This window comes from Dermacentor variabilis, chromosome 3 (genome assembly GCF_050947875.1).
Source record: "Dermacentor variabilis isolate Ectoservices chromosome 3, ASM5094787v1, whole genome shotgun sequence".
NCBI lineage: Eukaryota > Metazoa > Arthropoda > Arachnida > Ixodida > Ixodidae > Dermacentor > Dermacentor variabilis.
The window spans coordinates 138,296,097-138,319,498 of record NC_134570.1 but is presented as its reverse complement, the minus strand read 5'-3'; the positions used below and the strand labels follow the sequence as shown (position 1 = coordinate 138,319,498).

At 45.8% G+C, this 23,402-nt stretch overlaps 1 protein-coding gene across 1 annotated transcript in view; it reads right to left on the bottom strand.

Annotated features, from left to right (window-relative positions):
• LOC142576314 (uncharacterized) overlaps positions 1–17,240 on the bottom strand; it is a 78,215-nt gene extending 60,975 nt beyond the window's left edge. The window contains exon 1 of the mRNA XM_075686394.1: positions 17,158–17,240. Coding sequence (XP_075542509.1) covers positions 17,158–17,199 — 42 coding nt within the window. The 5' untranslated portion in view covers positions 17,200–17,240. The remainder of the gene's footprint in view (positions 1–17,157) is intronic.
• Between the last annotated feature and the right edge of the window lie 6,162 nt (positions 17,241–23,402).

The window sequence follows — 23,402 nt, the reverse complement described above, 5'->3', positions numbered from 1 at the left end:
TCGAACAAATGATCAATATTACCTCACTTGTTGGCTACAAACGCCACAACTTCATGCACGATTTTCTGCTTTAGCTCAAACAGCGCGTTAGAGAAAACCCCAGCAATTTAAAGTACAAGTGATAGTGATCTTTGCAAGTGACATACAAAAAGCTTTCGATAATGTGGAGCATGACAATATACTGACAGTGTTGCAGCTCAGAAGCTGGAATCCGAATGCACAAAAAGTTTACGGGACTATGTTAGAAGCCGCACATACATTCTCAGCAGTGGCATGCAGTGCCACTACTGTCCAACACACACACACATGATAAGCACCTCCAGGATTTTTTGCTGCACCCTAAACATTTCAATCGTGTAAAATTCACGACTGACGCTGTCCTACTCTCTAATTGCATCTGCCTTTGTTCTGCATAAAAAAAGTTCTGCGGAACCCACCTCACGATGACTGTCGACGGCAATGCGTTAGTACAAAATCAATATAACGATGCAACGTATTACCACCGACGAAATGAGTTATGTACGGGGGCTTCCCTAAAGAACACTTGACGCCAAATCGCACCGCCACTGCAAAGCTCTCACGTGGTCTTCGAAATGCATGACGCGCCGGTGCGTGCGAACGTTGAGAAACGCGTCGTGTGGCTCCTATCTCGCGATTCTTTCTGGACATGCTGCGCCATCTTTTGGCACCGCCGAGAAGTCTGTATGTGGCCTCCGAGGCCAGGAGCGCGGCGCGCCGGTGCTGCGAACGCTGAGAATTTCCCTTCGCTTGCTGCACACTCCGTCGCGCATATTCAGTGACCAAAGTGGGCGAGAGGTTCACTTAAGAGTGGCACGTACCCAGTTCATTCATGGTGTAGCTCGCTAAAGCGTTGCCGTGAAAGACGTTCATTGAAAGCGCCACGTATCCAGTGCATTTGTGGCGCAGCCTGCTCAAGCGTCGGGTTGCTATCCCGGAGGAACCCTCGCGACGTGGGCTTGGTTCCGCTCAGCATCGCAGAAATTTGAGGGATATTTCTTTTGTAATTCGAAAGTGCCACATTCCCAGTGGCATTGAATAGCGCCACAACGTTCATTGAAGGGCGGCACACACCTACCGGCTCATACCCGGTTATCCTAGTTGGCATCAAAAATGCTCTTTGAAGACCAGCCCAGACCGAGTGACACATATCCAGTGCTCCAAGTCGGCGTCAAAGTGCTTCTTCAAACAGTGACAGCTACCTAGTCCCATATCTACAGTGACCCAAGTCGACGTGGAAGAGGTTCGTTGAAGACCGGCACATAAGTACATATCGCCGCATACGCAGTGACCAAAGTTGGTCGGAAGGCTGGTTCCAAACACTTCCATCAGCACAGCAGCCAGATGCGATGCACATTCGACCACGGATTGCCGAGTGACCCAGGTAGGCGAGAAAATGGTTAGATACAAACAAACAAACAAACAAACAAACAAACAAACAAACAAACAAACAAACAAACAAACAAACAAACAAACAAACAAACAAACAAACTTAGATTTATAGATAGGCAGATACATAGCCCTCGGGAAGTGCGTGAAGTGCTCTTAATGTACGTTAACGTATTAAAGTAAAAAGGTTGACTTTGACTACATTCCACTGAAGTACCATCGTTTTCGCCGAAAGAGTGGGTAGGCTGTTTCGAAAGACCAGTCTGCTAACGCACCTGGTTTATCTTTCCCTTCTTATTGCACTTTGATTGCATGGTTGAGCAAATGGGGCGACCTACATATTCACTGTAACATATTGTTTACAGAGGCTCAACTAATGGGTGCTGCATATGAAGCGCGAACCTCGAAATAGTTTTCTGTCGTGCAGGTCTCCTTGGACCGTCGGTGGGATACAAACCTGAAGGAACACTTCTTTATCAATGCGAAGACAAGGAGAGAGGAGTGATGCCATCTGGGTATAACGAGACAACGGTACCGGAGATTCGTGTTCACAACTAATCGTCTGCAGAATGACGTTTTTTGCAGGTATACCAAAACGGAAATGCGGGGCTAGTGACGCACCACGACTTAAGCCCATGACTCTCACATGAGAAAAGATAAGGTATACGCATACATGTGTCGCTTGCGGGCGCTGTCGAGAACTTGTGTGGCCGGGAGGGCAGCTCGCCTCCTTCCATCCTCGTACTATGGCTTGACAACGTAAGATGTGCTTCTGTACCAAAATATCTGCAGAATTATTGCAGCAGGTTGCTCCTTACGGCAGTGCCTTACAATTTCCAGTGTGGACATAAAATGGGGGTCTGTTCAATAATTTCCGCGAGGAGGGAGACGTCCCCTGCGACGTTGCCCAGCTATAACCGGCCGGTGAAGCTTGAGGCGGTGGGATGATGATGTTTTTTTATATCAAGCATGTTAATCCTACCCGCTACGGGTGATTGACCAAGAAATGGATGGAATATTCTAATTTTAATGAAGAATAAGTTTCATATTATCTATGAACTTAGAGCCGCAGAACGTAAAATTATCTGTTAAAATAAAATCAGTAAGAATAGATCGAATGAGTAATAATTAATTTAAAGTGCCCAAGAAAGTTGGAATTTTACTTAGGCATTCGGTTGGATACCATAAGAAATGCTTGGACAGCTGGGCAAATATCCCTGTGACTAAATTCCAAATTGGAGGCCCCATACGAAAGAATAACAGGTTCTGTTATGTCCAGGCCAAGTCTTCGAAGTGTTTCTTCCGCAGTAAAGTGGTGACGCAATAGACCGAAGTGAAGAATTATTCTTGCTGATTACAAAAGGAACAGAGAGGGGAGGGTGCCAAACCTGACCTGTGTAAGTAGAAGTTGAGGGAGGGAATGTGGCAACATAATTTTGTGAGGGAGACCTCAAGCATCTTTGTGTTACAGGATTCACTACGCCGGGGAAATATCAGGTGCTTATAATCTAGAGAAGCATTCAGCACTGGGTCTGATAATGCTTTCATACTTGAACGCATCTGAAATCTAGCCACCGTGATGTATGATATCACTGGTAGAACAGAAAGGACTGGGCCGAAAAAGGATCTCGTTGGCAGTAAATAGGCAGTTTCATTAAAAAAACAAACTTTTATGACCGGATACTAAAATCAGATGAACACATTACAGATGGGTAAAAACTAGCAAGTGACAGAGCTTTAGCATAGGCGAATCACTAGACGGTCGCCTTTTAAGCGGCAGCACACCCTGCTAATGCTATGTTCGTTTGTACCCGGAACGCTTGGGAACAGCGCAATCACGGCGCGCAAGTGGGCATGTAACGTGGTATTTTTTTGTATTTCGTAAGGAATCTGCAGTAATAGAAAAACAACTAATGCCTATTAGATAGAAAGTTAGAAACTGTATAATAGGGCATTTGGAAGCCGCTCTACAACTTCTTAATTGCAATTTTTTTACCTAACTTCATTACTTCAGAAGTTGGTTTATTAATCTTGACTAATTATGCAATTACACAGAGTGCAAAAAATAGTGTGACTTACTCCATCTGGTATGCATTTGGTCGTGCCGTCTTAGAGGGCATCGGTATATTTTTAACCTCTGGCTAAAGTTAGTTGGGACACCCTGTATACCATCAAAAGTGATTTTCTTCGCATACCTGATCTTCGATTTTTCAACTTGCACAATATGCCATTGCACGTACTACATTTGTCGCAATATATTCAATATGCGGGTGATTGTACTTGTGAAATATATTCCAGTTGATAGTTAAGCGATATGTGTCTTTATCGGGAAAAAAGAAGAATAGCACACTTACAGCATTCATGTTTAAGTGTAAGCTATCGAACCAGCCTTCCAGTTCTGTAGATAGTCTTCAGAAGAGTAAAGGATTGGGCTCGTTGGTAACTCTGCAACTCTGTAACTCTGTAACTTTGTAACTCTGTAATAGGACTCTAGTGTAACTCTGTAGATAGGACTGCAAAATTTGGTTAAGGGTTTAAATGTTTCTTGCCATAGCAAAAAAAAAAAAATAAAGCTATGTCGTAAACATTAACGTAGGTACTCACGCCATGGTGAACGGGTATTCTGCTCAGCAAAATATTAAGTAATAGGGGTGAAAGGGATGATCCCTGAGTCACTCCTCTTGTTTTCTTGTGTCTAGGAGAAGAAAAGCCACTTTGGAAAACAATAGACTTCCCTCTCTCTTAAAATTCATTAATCCATCCTGCAAAACCGTGGCTCTGTAACCAAGTTATCAACCTTAAATGCTCAGTACTGTCATAGGCTTTACATATATCTAAGCTAACTAAAGGCACAAAATGTTATCTTCTTGTTCCCGGCGATGCTAATGTTACTTTCAAGGTGTACATGCGCTTGCCGTATCTAATAGCCAGATTTAAATCCAATTTGACAGAGGCTGGATAACTGGTTTTCGATAATAAAATCTTTTGTATGCCCATGAAGCCCTTTTCGATAAGTTTCAGTACATGTGAAGTTAACGAAATCGCTTTATGTTGTCATATTGTCGACAGTACACTCTGTTCCTTGCTTTTTAAGTAACGGAATAATTTTGGCCAACTTCTTTTCTTGTGGAATCCGTGCATTACAACAGAGTAGGTTGACAGCTTCAAAAGCTCATTCGGAGCTTGTTGGAACAATATCTTTAACATCACATTCATTATTTCGTCCGGGCCAAGTGCTGTAGTTGGCAGCCTTAATATGACCGGGCCTACTTTCGAAGAGGGTACCTCCCTGTAACCCGAGAATGCCGGAGTAAAAATATAAGCTTGAAGGTGCGCTGTGAACCGGCTTTCCGATCCTTTAGCTAATGGCTTTAATTATTATTCTTATTGGTTATGAAAACGTACAAGCACACAAAGCAAACAGGAAGGGAGCAAGCTGACAACTGCCACCAAGAGGGGCACAACGCCTGCCTACTCTTTCGAGAGGAGGCGAGCGAGAAGAGGAGAAGAGGAGAAGAAGATAGGTAACGAAGAAACAGGAAATAAAATAGGAAATAAACAAATGACAGAAAGGCTCCTGCATTTCATGCAAGATATAGACTATTGAGTCTGCATTAACGGTCACTTAGAGACTCTTTTCAAAGCGCTGGGATGAACATGGCGGGGGTGCTCGAGTGTAGCTCGCTATTTTTATCGCCTTCTTCTACGACGAAGAACGCGCGATAGTGTGGACGCCACATAATAACTACCATCTGGAACCCCACCACACCTCACCGTATTTTTTTTTCGCGGAGCTTAGAAGCGTTAACTAGAACAGCGACGTATTTCGCAGTGTGCATGTTTTCATGGCTAACTTCTTGAAATTGTAAACTGGTGGTATAGGCACAGAATCTCGATGAAACGGATGGTTCAATCAACTGGCTAGTTTCACTCTTGAGTGAGAAAGTGTCTCAAGGCTAATTAAAATTTCATTAGCGAACGTAAGTTAATTAGTGTGCCAAAGCACATTAGTTGAAATGACATTGCTAGTGTCAGAATTAGCGAGGTCTTATATCGTCCAAAGCTTAGCTGTTATTTTGTACACATCGATTTGCACTGTCAATAGCCTCACGAGGGGCTGGAATCGGATAGCAGTGGGAAACTAGTAAGACAGGATGTCAAACTGTTAACGAAGATGTCAAGGTACGTCATGCTCAAATATGCATAGTGCGGCTGTGTGTACCAATAATGCCGAAAAAGTTCTCTTTGGCCATATCTGGCCCTTGCGCCACTAAACCACACATTCATTCATTCATTCATTCATTCATTCATTCATTCATTCATTCATTCATTCATTCATTCATTCATTCATTCATTCATTCATTCATTCATTAATTCATTCATTCAAAACGTTTCTTACACTCCTCTTTGCAAACAAAACGATGGGCAACAATACCGCATGAATTGTGTGCCTATTCCTTTGGAATGTTAAGTAAGCAATATGTTTTCGCTATGAATGAACACGCGCTAAAATTATGAAAGTCGATGAAAGCGTGGGAGGTCCCCGTCTTATCAACTGCAACAAAACAATGGCGGTCACAGCCTAAGCGCATTCTTAATTGTGAGAAATAATGTGATGCAGTGCATGGCTTGAAGAAGACTTAGAGTATGCGAGAAATACAAACGGCCTAAACTACACCATGAATGTTAGCGTTAGAAGGCTGAAAAAATAAAAGCAATTTGCAAAACAATGACAGTGCCATATCGCGAATGGTAGTATAGAGGCATCGTGTACTTTTATTTTCAGTAGTTTAGCAAAAACTCTGGTATACTTTATCTCAATAAATACGCTAATATTGTTGTTTTGCGTGCGTTTTTTCGGAAATAAGTTAGGCGGTGATATTTCTAAGCTTACTCATTCAAATGTGACCTGATAACGTGGGTTGCTGCACAGTTCCCACTGAGAGGCTATTGCACCATATGGTAGTGCACAGCTCGTGCTTCAGGAACCGAAAATATTTGATGTAGTTGGACAGCTCTAACTCCACAGAGCGCACCATGACTGCAAACAGGCGAAAGAAAGACAATTACGAATGCAGTGATGCGGACAACTGCGCACGACCATTGGGTAAACAGAGCAGTTCGCTTGCTTTTGCCTGCTAGCAGGGTCATGTCAACAGTTCTCTGCTTTATTTCGCCAGGCAGCAATTATTTGGAAGCTTTTTAGTTGTTTTGAAACTCGCAGTAATTTGGGCATTTGAGCGCGGTACGGCCAATGGCACATTCCAATTTATTGCTGTAGCATGCAGAGTTACCAGGCACACCAAAGCATGGAAACAACGACTTCCATAGACTGCCATAGGTTGAAACGTGTCCTGATGTTGTAATGGTGTTCGCCGCAAAAAGGCTCTTATACATCATGCGTGACGCGGGCCTGATCATTTAGAAGCTATTTGCTTGTTCATTTCAATGTTTACCGCGAGCGGGATTTTTTCTTTCTCGTTTTTGTAGGACGGGGTAAACGGGCCGGGGAGGGGGGGGGGGGTGTTAGGGACGCGATGTTAGGATTACGCTGTTACAGACACCCTGCTGGTTCGCAGTTCCCGTCTTCTGGGGGGTGATAGTTCTTAATTTTCCCAGAGTTTCTTGTTGCACGCGGAATCATTTCATCATCAGACTGTTTTGTGTCCACTTCTGGACGAAGGCCTCTCCGAGCTATTTTTAACTACCCTCGTTTTGCGTCTGCCTACTTCATAAGCTCTCATGAAAATTTTCTAATAACCATTCACATTACCCAAGCCTCCGCCGCCTTTGACTTCGTTTCTTTGCCTTTGGCGCACGGAGCCCGAACAGCAACTCTAATGCCCCGTACGCCTAGACCCATGCGGTCACGCTCTGATTCTTGTTCGCACTTTCTTCTTTTGTTTCAAAAGTTGTAAAACCACTTGTCGTGCCACGCTTGCTTTGAATTTTTGTTAATCGAAGCCCTTAACGACCACCACTGAACTTTTCACAGATTGCTGAAATAAAGACGGAATGCATTTACTGGTGCAAATCACGTGCTAATGATGGAATTTGGTATTATGGACACATAACTGATGGCGCAGAGTGTAAAGTGAGTATTTTTTTCCAGCCAGGTTCTCCCACTCTTGGTTATTGATAAGCAAAAGACATATTGTTTTAAACTGCTTTGACATCACGGCGTTGAACTACATTTTTTAAGCAAGCTGCGCTTGAGAAGTGTCGCTGATTTCTGTACGCTCTTATGCGTGGCTCGCTTGCGCTCTTCGCATGTTTCTGGTAGCAATAATGACGTTTCTGGCCTTAATAGCAGAAAGTTAATTTTTTGTGCTACAATTGGTGCGATGTTTGTTCTTACTCGTATCCGCACCTCATTGCCAGATTGCTACGTTGACATGAAGTAATATGTCTGGACCCATGCACGGCGGAGCACAGTGACTGCACGATAAGTGAAATGATGTGCGATACCCTGAAACTCAGTAAGCTCGCGGAAGTCTGACAAACATAAACAGCGGAACTTCAACAGCCACATTAGTTAAACAGGCTGTTCACCTAAGCACTACACGATTGAACCGATGCATCGACACATTACGCCTATGTTGTGTTCCCAAAACACTGTTCGTGAAGCAACAGTCGACTGCTCCGCTTCCCGAGATTAAAACTCAAAGCTTGATAAGGTCGACGGCGCAAACAAATTAGTGCTCAACGCCGCGCATGCCTTTACTTGCTTGTCATTGACTCGCCCATCCTGATTGTTTGCTATAGAAGGCATTTCCTTTCAATCACCAGCGAATACGCCGCACCTCTTGCTGGGAATCCCGCTTCTAGAAATCAGTGGCACACAACAGGATGTGCTTCAAGGTTGCGTTCTCCATGTGAACGCAAGTGTGCAGACTGTGACTAACAGAAAGGCAGCCAATCAGAGAAGAGGAGAGCGAGAGAAAAAGAACTGGCATTTTTTCTTCACCTAAAACGCCTATAATTGACTGATGATAGGCTCCACACTAAGTAGCCATGCGCTAAGCTAAGCAGGCCGTGTGGTTATTCTTGTCACTCGTTTCTTGCTGTTCTCACATTTAAAATATGTCTATTGCCATTATATTGCGTATCTGAAACTCGCAACGTGGCATTAGGATCACTACAATAGATAGATAAATGGATTGATAAGACAGATAACCTAAAGGTTATCCGTTTGTAGCAGGGTAGCGGCATGGGTCACCATGCCACTAAGAAAAACTCAAGGGAATTTTATTCATGCTCCCATTCACCAATCCTGCAGCCTCATGTTGCTTTTCTCTACCTAGCTTTCACCCATCAACCGCTCCGTGGCGGTATTTGAATCAGTTTGCTCCTTGTACCGTCTATTTCAAGCTGGCTGGAATGGGAGCGATCAGACATAACACAGCAAACTTCCGGCGTGTCCGCGCTGTGCCGTGGATGATAGTACCTAGGGGTCGCTGCTACCAAGGTCGTACACGATTGGTAAAATGAAAGACTCGCAGAGAACAAGCGCGATGGCAGTGCGGAAGCGACGAGATGCCCAGCTTCCATTTTCGCGTTGCGCTCTCTCGCTTACTATACGCAGAAACGGAAAAGGCAGGGACGATGCAGACAGGGCTATTGCATTACCGCTGAACATTCGAGCACGACACCTGATGATGCCGGCAATCATCAACTCACAACGCCACGTAAGTGAATGGGAAATGACTCAGGCGACAGGAGGACGCCCGGAACCAGAAAGACGATGGGTTATTGCGTGCGCTGCATTTGTACGTTTGTGCACTGGTATCATAGTGCAGTGCACGTGTTCGATGCTGTGTTAGATGTAGGAGAGGCGCACGCGTCTGATACGGTAAGCATAGGACGAAAATAAAGCCCCAGTGATCAGATCAGCTGAATGTCAGGAATGTAAATTCATTCAGCAGGAATCATCGCACCTTCTCAAATAGATAGCTACAAGTTTTAGGGTGTTATAGCTTGTCACAGCGCTGTTGCAACTGCGTGACGTACTTCGTAAGTGACCACAGCTCACACCTGCTAACTTGTGAACCTTATACAATTCGTAAAATTCCGAAGGATGCTATAGATGGGGGGACAAAAAGGGAACATAAAACGCGTGTTTTTTAAAAAATAATTGTCCTAAACTGGCCTTCAGCAAACGTCTTTCAGGGATACATATACACGTGAGTAACGATACTTTAACTTCAGGCGTCGTGCACCGGCGAAACTTGGAAAAACAGCTATTGACAAGCAGCAGACTATTTCTAGCTCTCGGGAACATCTTCAGCGACCTTGCTGTCGCCAACTTCACCCGCTTCAAGAAATTGATCGTGTGAGCTTACTCGGAGCAGTATCCCTCTTGCGTTCTTTTACCATCAAAAGCCTGACACCGAAGGTACTCGGGCGCGGAGACCGACGCGTGATACATTTACGCAAGTAGCATTAATTTTTTTTCGTAAAAGTTCGTAAAATCCGTAAAATCGTAAAACGGATCCGAACTCGCAAACTTTACGAAAAATTCGGGAGAGTTGGCAAGTACGCCGTAATACATTTGGCTTTCTCGGCTCTAGCAATTCCCTGTGCGCTTTCATTTCGTATTCTCGAGTGTTTCCGACAGAAATACGCGTTTATTTTTTGTGCCGTTTATATACAGCTTTACTAACCTAGCTTTCATATCCAGCTTTTCTGGATACGTAGCTACTAGCGCCCCAAGCGGCCACGGCAAGAAGCTAGGGTGTTTTCAATGGAACGAGCGGGCTCTTCGAGAATAATTGAAAGTGCCGGGCGATGATTGAAAAAAGCAGTCGACGGACATGTTCTAGAAGATAATCCACACGAGACAAATGCAGTGATCATGCTGTGGAACGGTAGAAGTTTGTTCCCAGAGCGGTTAAAAATTCAGCAATGGAAGCCTATGGAAACGACGAAAACTTGTTCTGATTTTTTGAGAAGAAACGGCAGCTGCGATAGAACTACAGCTGCTATCGTAATAGCCACTATGGTGTATGTAATCCGGAGACTGAGCTTTCTATCGATGCTTATCTAAACTCTGTACACATGGCGTAACAGTGTTCCCAAATGCGATTTTTGAAACACAGTCGTGCAAATTCAGGTGGCATCTTGATAAACCCACTGGTATCATTGTGGGAATGTCGGAAGCCGTGGCTTTGTGGTGTAATCGCACGCACTTATCGTCCCGCGATGTGCTGGCAGCGGTTGAATACCGTATTCCGCAATATTTTTTAAACCAACATAGGACTTCGTTCCACATTTTCCCACTAGATGAAAACAACACTAAGCTCAAAATTTGGTTTCGGTTTTGATTTTTCAGTGGTGTCCTTTAAAGATTACATTTTCCCTTCTTCCTTCCTAAAAGGTAGCAATGTGTTGCTAATTTGTTAAGTCGTCACTTTTACAATCAGATTTTATTCCTTGGATAACATAACAACAAGCATGCGCATGTCTTTGTGTTACATTAAAAAACGAAAAAAAAAAACAATAGCTATCGTAGCTTGTAGCACGGACATATTTAGAAATTCTGGAGATTGCACCTTCACCATTCTGTGGAATTTCACGGCAATGCACATACATAAATGAACGGGCAAAACTTTAGAAAATATTATTTCAATACATCGGCCGAGTATCAACAAGATTCAACCGACTGCGCCGAGAGGGTAGTCCTTCTAACAACACATAAATTTATGGCACTTAGTCGGAACATTGGTGGTGTGTTAAAGCAGTGTTTTGGTCTGGGACTGGCACTTATGTCACACGACAGCAGCAAATGATTTTGCACCCCCTGGGTGGAGGCCCCATTGACTTCGAGAAGCGCCAAATTTAAACCGTAAAGCGATTTATTGCAGCTGCACTCTTAAATGTACGCCCGTTGGGTCGTATCTTGCCAGACAACAATAATCGTCATCTGTCTTGCGTTTCCTTCCCGGAAAGCGCTGCGCTCGCTGCTTTCCTGTCGAGAATGCTCTGTAATGCTGATAACGCGCATGCCGTTCGTGACTTGGAAGTACCGGGCTTGGAGCGTTAAAGAAAGGAAATGCAGGCAAGACAGATGATGATTATAGTTATGTGGCAAGATACGACCTAAATGGTGTAATTTTGCCTAAGAGTGTGGAGTTTGAACGGTAATTGCACAGCGAGTGTCATTCAGTCTATTCGCTCGCGCATGTTCCCCCGAGGCAGCACGGAAGGAAATATAGAACGCAGGAACGCCTTGAGCGTGCGTGCGTGTGTACTTACATTTACGCATGCGCGCGCGCTTGTGTCTCGGTATTTGAATCTGCGTGCGCATGAGTGCGCGTATGAGTGCGCGTAAAGTACCGGGCTCGCAGCGTTAAAGAAACGCATCAAGGCAGATGACGATTATCGTTGTGTGGCAGATGTACACCCCAAACCGTGCAAACTTTTTTTAGAGTGTACACTCTAAAAGCTGGTACGCGAAGTTCGTTGTCCCCGATTTTTCGCGATGTGAGCGACGTCCCGTACTTTCATGGTGTGCGCGCCGTTGAACAAGCAACTGGCGACTTCAGGCCTCGCCACACGCCATTCATGGCTGCAACACGACCACCCCGCAGGAGCGACGTATGGCGCACCACAGACCGGAGTCCCTTGTGTTTTCATTGCGTTGAAGCCGATCACCTCTACAGGGCGTGTCCTTACCGCCGAGCTGGGCTCCGTGGATTTTCACTGAATGCGCCGTGCCCGCGCAATGGGGAACGCACCATGGAGGTTGAAGCCTACCTAGCGAACGCCATTAGCTCGTTTGGCCCACGATTCCGTGACGCCCGGTCACCGTCACCTGCCCGGTACAGGTCTTCCAGCCCCGTCTTCACGCCGAGCGCAACAAGGCGTCGCTCACCTAGCCCAGCCTCCCGGGAAAACTGAGTCCAGCGACCTGCAGAGGCGAAGTCGCTGACGTTGCGAACGCTGACGGTCCTTCCACTACGACGACCGCGATATGACGTAATTGAGACGCAGAGAAAGCAGTGTAGTTCCGTGTCAGTATCCTGCGACATGCCAATTACCATAGATGACCACGAAGTTACGGCGTTAATCGACAAGGGGGCGGACACGTCTGTTACGAGACAGAATCTCGCGCGTGTACTGAACAAAGTTTCGACGCAATGGACCGGAACTCAGATTCGTACTGCAGGAGGGCACCTCATAACTCCAGTGGGCCGGTGCACAGCACGAGTGAACATTCGGAGCTTCACGTACCTCGGCGACTTCGTCATTCTTCCTGAATGTTCAAAGGACCTTATACTCGGCATGAATTTCCTTCAGGCGAACGGTGCCATCATCGACCTGCAAGAGTCTAGAGTCAGCTTCGCCACTACGCAAACCATAGTGAACAGTAATGGCAACGACCGTGACATCGGGCTTCGCGGAGCTGACGATCACATCACGTTGCCACCCAAGAGCGGCGTGCTTACCCTTGTCAGATGCGACATGGAGGACGACGCCGAAGGAATTGCTGAGGCAAACATGCCCCTGCTTGTTGAGCGCCACATTTGTATAGCCAGAGGGCTTCTTCAGGTGCGAAACAAATGTTCAGTTGTTTTGCTAACAAACTTTAGCAACGAGTATCGGCATGTACCGCGAGGAACGACAATCGCATTTGTTCGCGAAAGCGATGATGTTACTGACATTGCCACATTGGAAACCGCGTCGTCTGAGCAATCTGAGTTGCCCAGCCTAAAAGAACGGATTCACGTTAACGCCGCTCTGCCGTACCATCAGAAAGACCGTCTACTGAGTCTCGTGAATGAATTTGCGGACTGTTTTTCAACGTCATCCAAAGTGCGGCGCACGTCCATCACAAAGCACCGCATTATTACGGACGAGTCCGCACGTCCTGTTCGTCAGCATCCTTATAGAGTGTCTCCAGTGGAAAGGGAAGCGATCAAGCATCAGGTGAAAGAGATGCTCCAAGACGACGTGATCCAGCCGTCCACAAGCCCGTGGGCCTCCCTGTAGTGTTAGTCAGAAAGAAAGACAACACGCTACGCTTCTCTGTAGATTACAGAATGTTGAACCGTGTTACCAAGCGCGATGTTTATCCATTGCCACGCATCGACGACGCATTGGATCGTCTACAACATGCCAAGTTTTTTTTTGTTCGTTGGATCTTAAATCAGGGTATTGGCAAATCGAAGTTGATGAACAGGATCGTGAAAAAGGAGCGTTTGTGACACCTGACGGGCTTTATGAGTTCAAAGTTCTCCCCTTCGGTCTGTGTTCCGCACCTGCCGCCTTTCAGCGGATGATGGCTACCGTGCTTGCTGAACTCAAATGACAAACCTGCCTCGTATACTTGGACGACGTCGTCGTGTTCTCGAGCACGTTGGACGAACATCTCGCACGACTCGGGAGTGTCCTCGCTGCGATCGATACTGCTGGCCTCACCATCAAGCCTGAAAAATGCTACTTCGGTTTCCAAGAGCTCAAATTTCTTGGCCATGTCGTTGGTCCTCAAGGCGTCCGACCAGACTCCGACAAGTTAGCTGCCGTCGCCGAGTTTTCACCACCCACAGACAAGAAGGCTGTCCAACGCTTCCTTGGTTTGTGCGCAAATTATAGGCGCTTCTTCAAGGGATTCTCGAGAATAGCTGAGCCTCCGACGCGGCTTACACGCGACGATGTGCCTTTAATTTCGGCGGACAAGCAGCAGCAATTGCTCAACGATTGCTCAATTGCGCAAGCGTTTTCAAGAGACTCCAATACTTGCTCATTTCGACGAAGACGCTGACACTGAAATTCATACTGACGCCAGCAATTCGAGTCTCGGCGCAGTTCTTGTGCAGTGGCAAGCTGGTGCGGAATGCACCATTGCTTATGCAAGCCGCAGTCTCACCAAGGCTGAGAAAAACTACTCAACCACTAAAAAAGAATTCTTAGCGGGTGTGTGGGCAATTGGTAAATTCCGACTCTACTAGTACGGTAGACTCTTTAAGGCTGTCAGCGATCACCACGCCCTGTGCTGGCTTGCCAACCTTAAGGATCCCTCAGGCAGACTAGCCCGTTGGAGCCTGGGCTTTTAAGAGTACGATATCTACAGATCTGGAAGGAAGCACAGTGACGCTGACTGTTTGTCACACGCACAACTTCCTACGACGTCATGGGACCCTGACCATGACTTACCATTTGTCGGCGTTATCGACGCCATAACGATGGCTGAGCACCAGCGCGCTGACGCCGAGCTGCTGCCGCTGATCGAGCACCTCCAAGGAAGTGAAGGTGTTTTACCCCGCTAGCTCGTGCGCGGTTTATCATCATACTACTTGCACAACAACGTCCTTTACAGAAAAAACTGTGGAAGCGGTCCCAATACGTACTTCCTTGTCGTGCCGTCGGCGCTCCGCCAAGACATTTTGCAAGCCTGCCATGATGAGCCGTGTGCGGGACACCTGGGATTCGCTAAGACATTAGCAAGGATATGACAGAAGTATTACTGGGCCCGCCTTTATTCTTCTGTACAACGGTACGTGAAGGCCTGCCGCGATTGTCAACGCCGCAAGAAACCACCAGTTAAACCGGCTGGCTTTCTCCATACTGTGGACCCTCCTCAAGCACCGTTGCAACAAATAGGAAAGGTTCTATACTTGGGCCATTCCCAGTCACCTCATTGCGCAAGAGATGGATAGTCGTCGCTACCGACTACTTAACCCGGTACGCCGAAACCGAAGCTATACCGCAAGCAAATTCGTACGAAGTGGCCAAGTTCTTTGTACGCCACATCGTCCTACGACATGGTGCACCGTCTGTTGTCATCACCGACCGCGGTACAGCATTTGCAACGGAACTTATGCAGGACGTTCTCCAGCTGACGCATAGCTCTCACCGCAAGACCACTGCGTATCAACCTCAAACCAATGGATTAACGGAACGTCTGAACAGAACGCTGGCTGATATGCTCTCCATGTATGTCGACGTAGAGCCCAAGACGTGGGACGAGATCTTACCCTATGTGACTTTCGCGTATAACACTGCTGTACAGAAGACTACACAGTTTACGCCGTTCGAACTTGTATACGGGCGCCCCGTCACGTCAACACTTGACGCCAGCAGCTCGTCGCAGAGATCCGAGAAATCCACCATCGCATAGTTGACGAAGGACACGATATATCAGTGGTTGCCTAGTCACTGTGGAATACATGGCAATGATCGAGCAGACGCAGCTGCCCGATCTGCCCATGACGGCGTCAACTGCGTTGCCATTCCTCTCTCGAGAGCCGACGCAGCAAAAAAACTTTCCGCACTTGTGTGTGACCTGACATTAGCTCAGTGGAATTCATCTGAGTTCACAAGTGCACGCCTTCATACCCGGGACCCTAAATTACAGCTCCGTATTCCGCACGAGCTTACACGGCCTGACTGCATCCTTCTAGTCCGTCTATGGCTTGGAGTAGCATTTTCAAAGTAGCATTACAGCGCGACCGTACTCAGGCGAGCCGGCTTTCCGGTAGTGTAGCCATTGTTCTGTAGGGCAGTATTGCAGCTAGAGAAATTGCCAATAATAGTCACATAGAAGGCGCTGCTCACTGTTTTAGCACACAAAACCATCACCATTTATTCAATATACATTCCACCACATTCGCATTTTACTGTATGAACGCTGGAGTTAATTTTAAAACAGCTAGCTGAACCTTTTTAGCAGCTGGTGATCTTAAAGCACATAATGCGTTTTGGTGCAGCAACACAACTGACACCAGGGGACAAGCACTTTAACATTGCAACCTAGCAAATGACATATGCCTTTTAAACACTGCTGCTGCAACTTGCTGCTCTCCAAGCAAAGGAGCTATAAGCTGTCTAGATCTGGCGCTGTGCTCTCCATCTCTCTTTATCGATTTTAAATGGAGTGTTATCGACAATCCCTATGGTACTGACCGTATGCCTGGTACAATTAAAAAAAATTCTCGTGGGAGGCCTAGGCCCAGCCGACTGGACTGCTGGTGCTCATTAAAGTTCACTCTCTCTCTCTCCTTTCCAGACAATACCGTCCAGATCACCTCGTTGGAAACTCCATCTAGCAGACTGACCTCTCTTCAGTAAAAAGCCCTGTCTGGATGACATATCCGCTGAGCTAACGATATATGAAATGAATTAAAATAATATACTGCCTCTATATTTGCGGCAGCAGAACGGACGATCCCGCAATCCTCCGTCTTCTAAGGAAAACGATTAAAACCCTGGTGGACGAATGTATGCACAAAAGCGAAAAAATTACAAAACAAAGCATGGCGTATCTTTCGGCGATACCCCTCCCCCCCCCTCCCAACACAAGATATCCTACTCTCTTTCAAAAAAGCAAAATCGAAAGCCAGGTGCACACGCAGACAAGTCGAAAGACAGTCCTAGGAAAACTATGTATCGTCCATAAATAGCTGCATAACATCCAAAAGAATGTGGGATAAGCTTCGTAAGTTTAAATGCGACTAGGGTCTTTACACTGTCCCCATACTCTCAACCCCAAGCACGCAAAGAAATTTAGAAGAACAAGCAGACATACTAGGGCAGCATTTTCATGGCATATCAAGCTCAGCAAATTATTCGGCTACATTTCAAACATAGAAGCAATCAGCAGAAAAACTAAAGCTTCCGACCACAGGAAATTCAGAGAGATCGTATATTGCCCCCTTAACACTCCCGGAAATCAACAGAGTACTCACTACCGAAAAAGAAAAAAAAACAGCACCTGGACCGGACAAAGTACATTACGCAATGCTCGCTCACCTGTCCTCTAAAGCAGTTGAAAGCTTGCTTCGTTTTTAGCATAATCTGGGAAACGGAGAAAATGTCGAATCAGCGGAAGAAAGCCATCATAATCCCTTTCTTGAAAGCTGGAAAGCATCCTACAACAGCAACAAGCTACAGACCTATAACACTCACAAGCTCTCTTGCAATGTCTTGTGAAGCCACTATAAACATAAGATTGACATACGTCCTTGAAACCGAGAAGCGGCTGGATATCCATCATTGTGAGTACAAGAAAGGTTGCTACAACAGATCACCTAGCCCGGCTACAACACGAGAGACGTGCGGCCTTTCTGCACGAGCAATACTGTCTCACTGTTTTCTTCGGTCTAGAAAAGGCGTACGACACAACATGGAGGATTGGTGTTCTAAGGGACTTAGCGGATTTAGGGATCCGCGGTAGAATGCTCAAATGTGTAGCCGATTTCATGTCTGACCGAACATGGAAGTGCGTTTAGGAACGATGCTGTCACACGTATTCGTCCAGAAAATGGTGTGCCACAGGAATGCGTATTAAGCACAAAACTGTTTGTGGTGAAAATGAACTCAGTCAATAATGTAATCTGTATAATGTAATAAAGTAATGTAATGCACACAGTATATGCGGATTATATACGAAATGCATGTGGTGCATCGAACTTGGTAACCTGCTAACGGCAAACTTAAATTACGTTAAACAAACTCACGCAGTGGGCACCTGAAACCGGTTCTCGCTTCTCAACTGAAAAAAAAAAAAACTATTAGTGTTGTCTTTTCACAAAAACGAGGCCTACAACCAGATCCCGTCCTTAAGCTTCAGGAAGCCACACTGCCAGTAAAACAAGAACATAAGTTTCTGGGTGTTCTATTTAATAAAAAGTTGAACTTTCTCGCGCACGTTAATAGCATTGAAATCAAAACTAACAATGCACTTAACGTCCTCAAAGTCCTGTCCCGGTAGCGCAGGGCCTCTGACCGTAAATGCCGGCTACGCATGTACCGCACTTTGGTACGTAGCATATTAGACTATAGTAGCATCATAAATGGTCCAGCCAGACAGTCTTGCGTCCAGCGACGGGATTCAGTTCATAACCTTGGACTACGACTGGCAAGTGGTGCTTACAGAACATCACCTGTCCAAAGCGTATACGTTGAATGTAATGCGCCTCCTTTACAGCTTCGCATAGTGATACTAACGTTTTCCTTTATACTAAGAATCCACTCCTCACCACAACACATATGCTTCAACATCGTCACACAGTGAAACTCACGCTTGCACTGCATAAATAAACCGAACATGATTAGACCTCTTTTTCTGCGATATGAGGAATACAGTTGTGATTATGACATTCCTGATGAGCTTCTTCAGGTTGCTAAAAGGCCACAACGACTACCCCTGTGGTGCGAATTCATGTATTTATGTGACTGAGCATTGGTACTTCTAAAGAGGAATGACACCGCGCACGAATACATCATACAAGAATTTAGCGCTCTTCAGGACAAATATCAAAATTGCATGGAATTTTACACTGATGGCTCTAAAACAAAAGTATATGTGGACGTGGGGGCCGTGACAAAAAAACTGGAAAAAAAGTATTCGACTACCACAGCATGCCTCTCTCTACACAGCAGAATTCAGTCTACGCAATATGGATTGTCGTTCCAAAGACCATCGCCGAAAAAAATGAAAACACAGTCATATACACTGATTCATTAAGCACACTGAAGGTTCTTAACATTAAATCCGAATGTGAACCCATGTTAGGGGATATGTTAAACATGGTAACGTCAAACAAATATGGCAGGTCAATTAGGTTTTGCTGGGTGCCAAGCCATGTTTGCATACCGGGTGATGAAGCAGCGGATAGATGCGCATGGATGGCAGTGCGCAAAGACCATAACAAACACAACGCTTCCGTATAAAGGTAGTATCACTGCGATTGGGAAAACCTTGATGTCAAAATGGCAACAAGAATGGGACCATTGTATAAGCAACAAGCTACATCTTAGCAAACCCGTAATTGGTGAGTGGAAGTCGTGCAATCACGAGCAACGGTTCTGTGAGATGATCCTGTGTCGACTTCGGATTGAACGCACACATCTGACACAATTTTTTCCTCCGAAAAGAAAACCCGCCGACTTGCTAAACATGCAATGAACCTCTTTCAGTGATACATATCCTCATGACATATCCACACTTTGAAACACAGACATGGACACTTTTACACAACGTTCATAATTTACATATACCTTTACACCCTGCCCTATTACTGGCAGATGTCCCGCTAGTGCCATTTACTAACTTGTCTGACTTTTTCGAGATTACTGGTTATTTACGCCAACTATAATGAAAGGCAGGTTTACCTGTTTTAACGTTGCGTTTTCTATTGTCTTGTGACTGGCGCAGCATGGCCTGTGTACCCTTTGCGCCGTTAATCCTCAATCAACCAACCAACCGACCAACCGACCGACCTACCAACCAATCTTCATTAAAGTCGGCCCAGTGGTTCTCTCAGAAAAGCGTTTCTTCGTTTTACATGTATTTTAATAGGCGTCATCGGAGAGAAGACCCTGCTAAAGCTGCCGTGAAGTGCTTCCGACGAGTATCCCAGCCCGCTGACTCCGCAGCATTAAAAAAAAGAAAAAAAAAGAAAAAAAAAGCCGTGTCTGCCTATCGGGAAGTCTCTGAAAAGCACGGAATCAATCACCACTGGGTTTGCCTAGTCGCGACTAAACGTTCTTAGGATGACAACATCCAGCCGACGAGAGGCCACTCATAATCAAGAACAGTGATAACGCCGGTGGGACAAATGTTGTGGTGAAGTTCAGTGCGTAGGGATAGCTTTTAATTATTTTAGTTTTGTTTCGTTGACGTCATCAGTACGTCACTGCGGGAACATTGAAAAGTGAAAGGTGACTATTCCACGTGGTAGAACTCACGCGAACTAAATCCCTGTGTCCAGAAAAGCTGGATGACTTCCTTGATACGCCGCGGTAAATGGGTCATTGCAAGTACAGCTTTGTAGTGGTAGTTACACCTCGTTTTCAGCGGAAAGTGTACGGAAAGTTTTGATATGCATCTTCCATTTTGGTTGGGCTGCGGTTGCAACAACAGCAACACGGCACAGCACTCACAGAATTTCGTGGAGGAAGAGGCTTGTTTATCCGGACTTCGCCACCTGTGCATAACCAGGTTGCGGTCGCAATGCGCGTGACACCCAACGCCTGTTTTTCTCCCTTGCGGATACTGGAGGAAAAAAAGAAAATCATAAACAGGAAAACAAACGCGCACCCATTTTTTGCCCGTTGCACGCAGTCGCACAATGGTGACTATGCTACCGGAAGCTGACACGCTATTGTGCGGGGTTTAAAATGCTGTTGTTTGGTTCGTCAGTCACAATTTGCTTCAGGTGCGGCATGACTGAGCTAAAGCAAAAGAAAGAACAGTAATATATGTATATGGTATCGAAGCAGTCATCGGGAATATATAAGCTGAGTAGTCCGTACACTACGCCACGGCCTTTCTTTATTTTATTTTACAGCGTAGAAAAAAAGAACAAAGTAGTATAAAGACAGTGCGCAACAAGCGGCGAGGTTTCACGTTCGCACGCAGTTATGCGGCAGCCAGACAACATGAATCTAACACATTCAGTTAAGCTGCGACTCTTGAGCCACTTGCGCACTTCCTATTGTGTAAGAGCACGAGTACACGTGACACTTCACTCAAATCGCCCATCGCGGGCGCACCCTCTGATGCGCATCCACGAATCCTCTGATGCATCCGTGGTGCGCACATGCATGTGGGCGATTTGAGTGATATGTGATGTGCGCTGGAATTTTGCCGCGAATGTGAGCCTTTGATGCACGCAATCATTTGTGTAGTCAAGCCGGTTGACGTCCAGCACCCACATTGTGCTAAGGTGTCCGCATTTAGCCAAGCATTCTAACGATGCTTCACAATGCCAGTAACACACTCGCCCAGCTTTCAGCAATAGTAGCACCACAGTGACTTCCAGCGATTGAGGACCTCACATATAATTATTGAAACGGTAGGGATTTGCTGCTCATGACACGTACCATGGCAACAGTTTCAAAAAGGGCGTTCTTAACAAATAATCGCGCTAGTGCACTGCGCATTGCCATCTAGGATCAACGTGTTGGGAGTGCCGGGGGAGTTACGAGTTAATGTCCAACCATTTCTAAACACGTCTGCCGCTCGTGTGCTCTATGCATGCATGGCCTTTGACTGACTACAGGTACTGCGGGGCGACGAACGGACGTCTGCGGACGGTTAAATACGGGAACGTAAACCTCATTTCGTCTGATGATTGCGGCCTTTCGCTTAATTGTTCTTTGTTCATCTGCTGATATGAGCAAGTTCTGATGTCTTTAGAGACAGGTATTCGATAAGAACGCGCTGATGCTCGCAGGCGCAATGAGGCGAGAAACTCGGAGGCGTATATGGCACTGTGTCGACATCTTTTGCAGTGGGAATGAATGATGTGTTGAATGATGCGTTATAAATGTGTTGTGGAGGAGCTGGACGTTCTAAAATGTTTACGTGTGCACTTGAATGAATAAAAGAACAGTTTTTTCCCTTTATTTTGAGGGCCTTCTCTTTTGGGACCGTAACTGGCCAAGTTCCAAGTTAGAGTAATATTTCAGGTGCAGTGTCGCCTTCAATGACTGTCGCTGTGACGCGTAGCGGCCGCAGCTGCACAGAACATGTTGCCGGGCTTTAGGAGTGTTACATTCAGATCACATAGGCGAATCGGTCAGTTGAATCTTGCACTTGAAATAGTTCGCGCAAGCCACGCTGAATTTGATGCGGTGAAGGCATGCTTAGTTTTGCCTATTGAGACCTCGTGGCATATAAAAGTCACAAGATATATTTTATATACGGCTCCATACTGATGCCATGCATCTGTTGAGAGATCGCTGTAAACGCCAAGCGTGTGCAGGTACCAGTGTCGCCGGCTCTTCTCTCGAGACAGGTATCTGGACCATTTCTCTCGCAGTGTCATGGCCCGAGCGGTAGTGTGGAAGCAAAATTTTAGATGAAGTTGTCTGATAGTAAAACGATCCAGTTAGTTGAAATTAGGGTGGCAAAGTGCAAGTATTGAGTTACAACTGAAAGTAAATTCTAGAAAAGCTCATACGAGGAATGACTGGGGCGCTGGCTGCTCATTTCATGGATTAATAGGGAAGATCGAGACGTTCTGGCCACGCTATTAGAAATTAGACAAGAGTTTCATCATCGACGAAGCAACAATGATATCTATTGGTGTCAAGCGGAATGCGCAGTTTCATGTAGGTATGGCAAGGCGTCTTAGAAGAATATGTCAATTCCATTAATTTAAGAAAGCTGTGGATTAACGCAGTGCAATATAAACAATTAGCGAATATACTCGTATATATCGGAAAGCGTTACAGTAGAAGTATTGACAACGTTCTTTCTCAAAAAAAAAAAAAATCAAACCCCGAAGAAGCGGCAATTTTGCAGTTTCCAAATATATTGTTGAACTCGCACGAAGCGTTTTCACCTATATCTATCTTGTACCTGAGGAACTATGCAGATCTGTGCTCAAGAGCCATTACCGTCCGAAGCATGTGTCTCAGTTAAAAAGACGACGCTTGGGCGGACGCCAACTTGCCTCTCAGATTCTATTCATTACATCTGCTTAATATAGTTAATGAGGCCAAGAATGAAAAATACGCTCTGTCCACAAAAGTATGCTACACCTGCGCCATTCACCTGCGCGCTTCCAAAAAATATCTGTACATTTTTGGAAGCCTTTCCTTTCCCACGTGTAGGGTAGCAAACCGGACGTGCGTCTGGCTTACCTCCTTACCTTTCCTTCCTTCCTTTTCATCCTCCTCCTCCAGCTGCATGTCACACAGGCATGCAGAAGAGGTTACACAGTTCGGTGGCACTGGACACGTTGTGGTTACGCGCCCAGACACGAACAGTCAATATCATCATAAGAAGCAGAGCTAGTGTTTGACAAGAGTTGTATCGTTTGTATCTACCTCATTTTATTTCGAACAACTGAACGGCTCTCAATAAAAGGAAGCCACCTCAGGGGTGGGCTTCATGTGAGCGGATCATTTCAATAGCAAAACAGTGAAACTAGATGGTTTGGACAGGACCACTGCTGCAGGGGGCAGGTCATCCTAGTCCTTTGATGCCTCGGCGAAGAATGACGATAGGTGCGCCGATGTCCGAACGGGAAGAGGGTAGACCA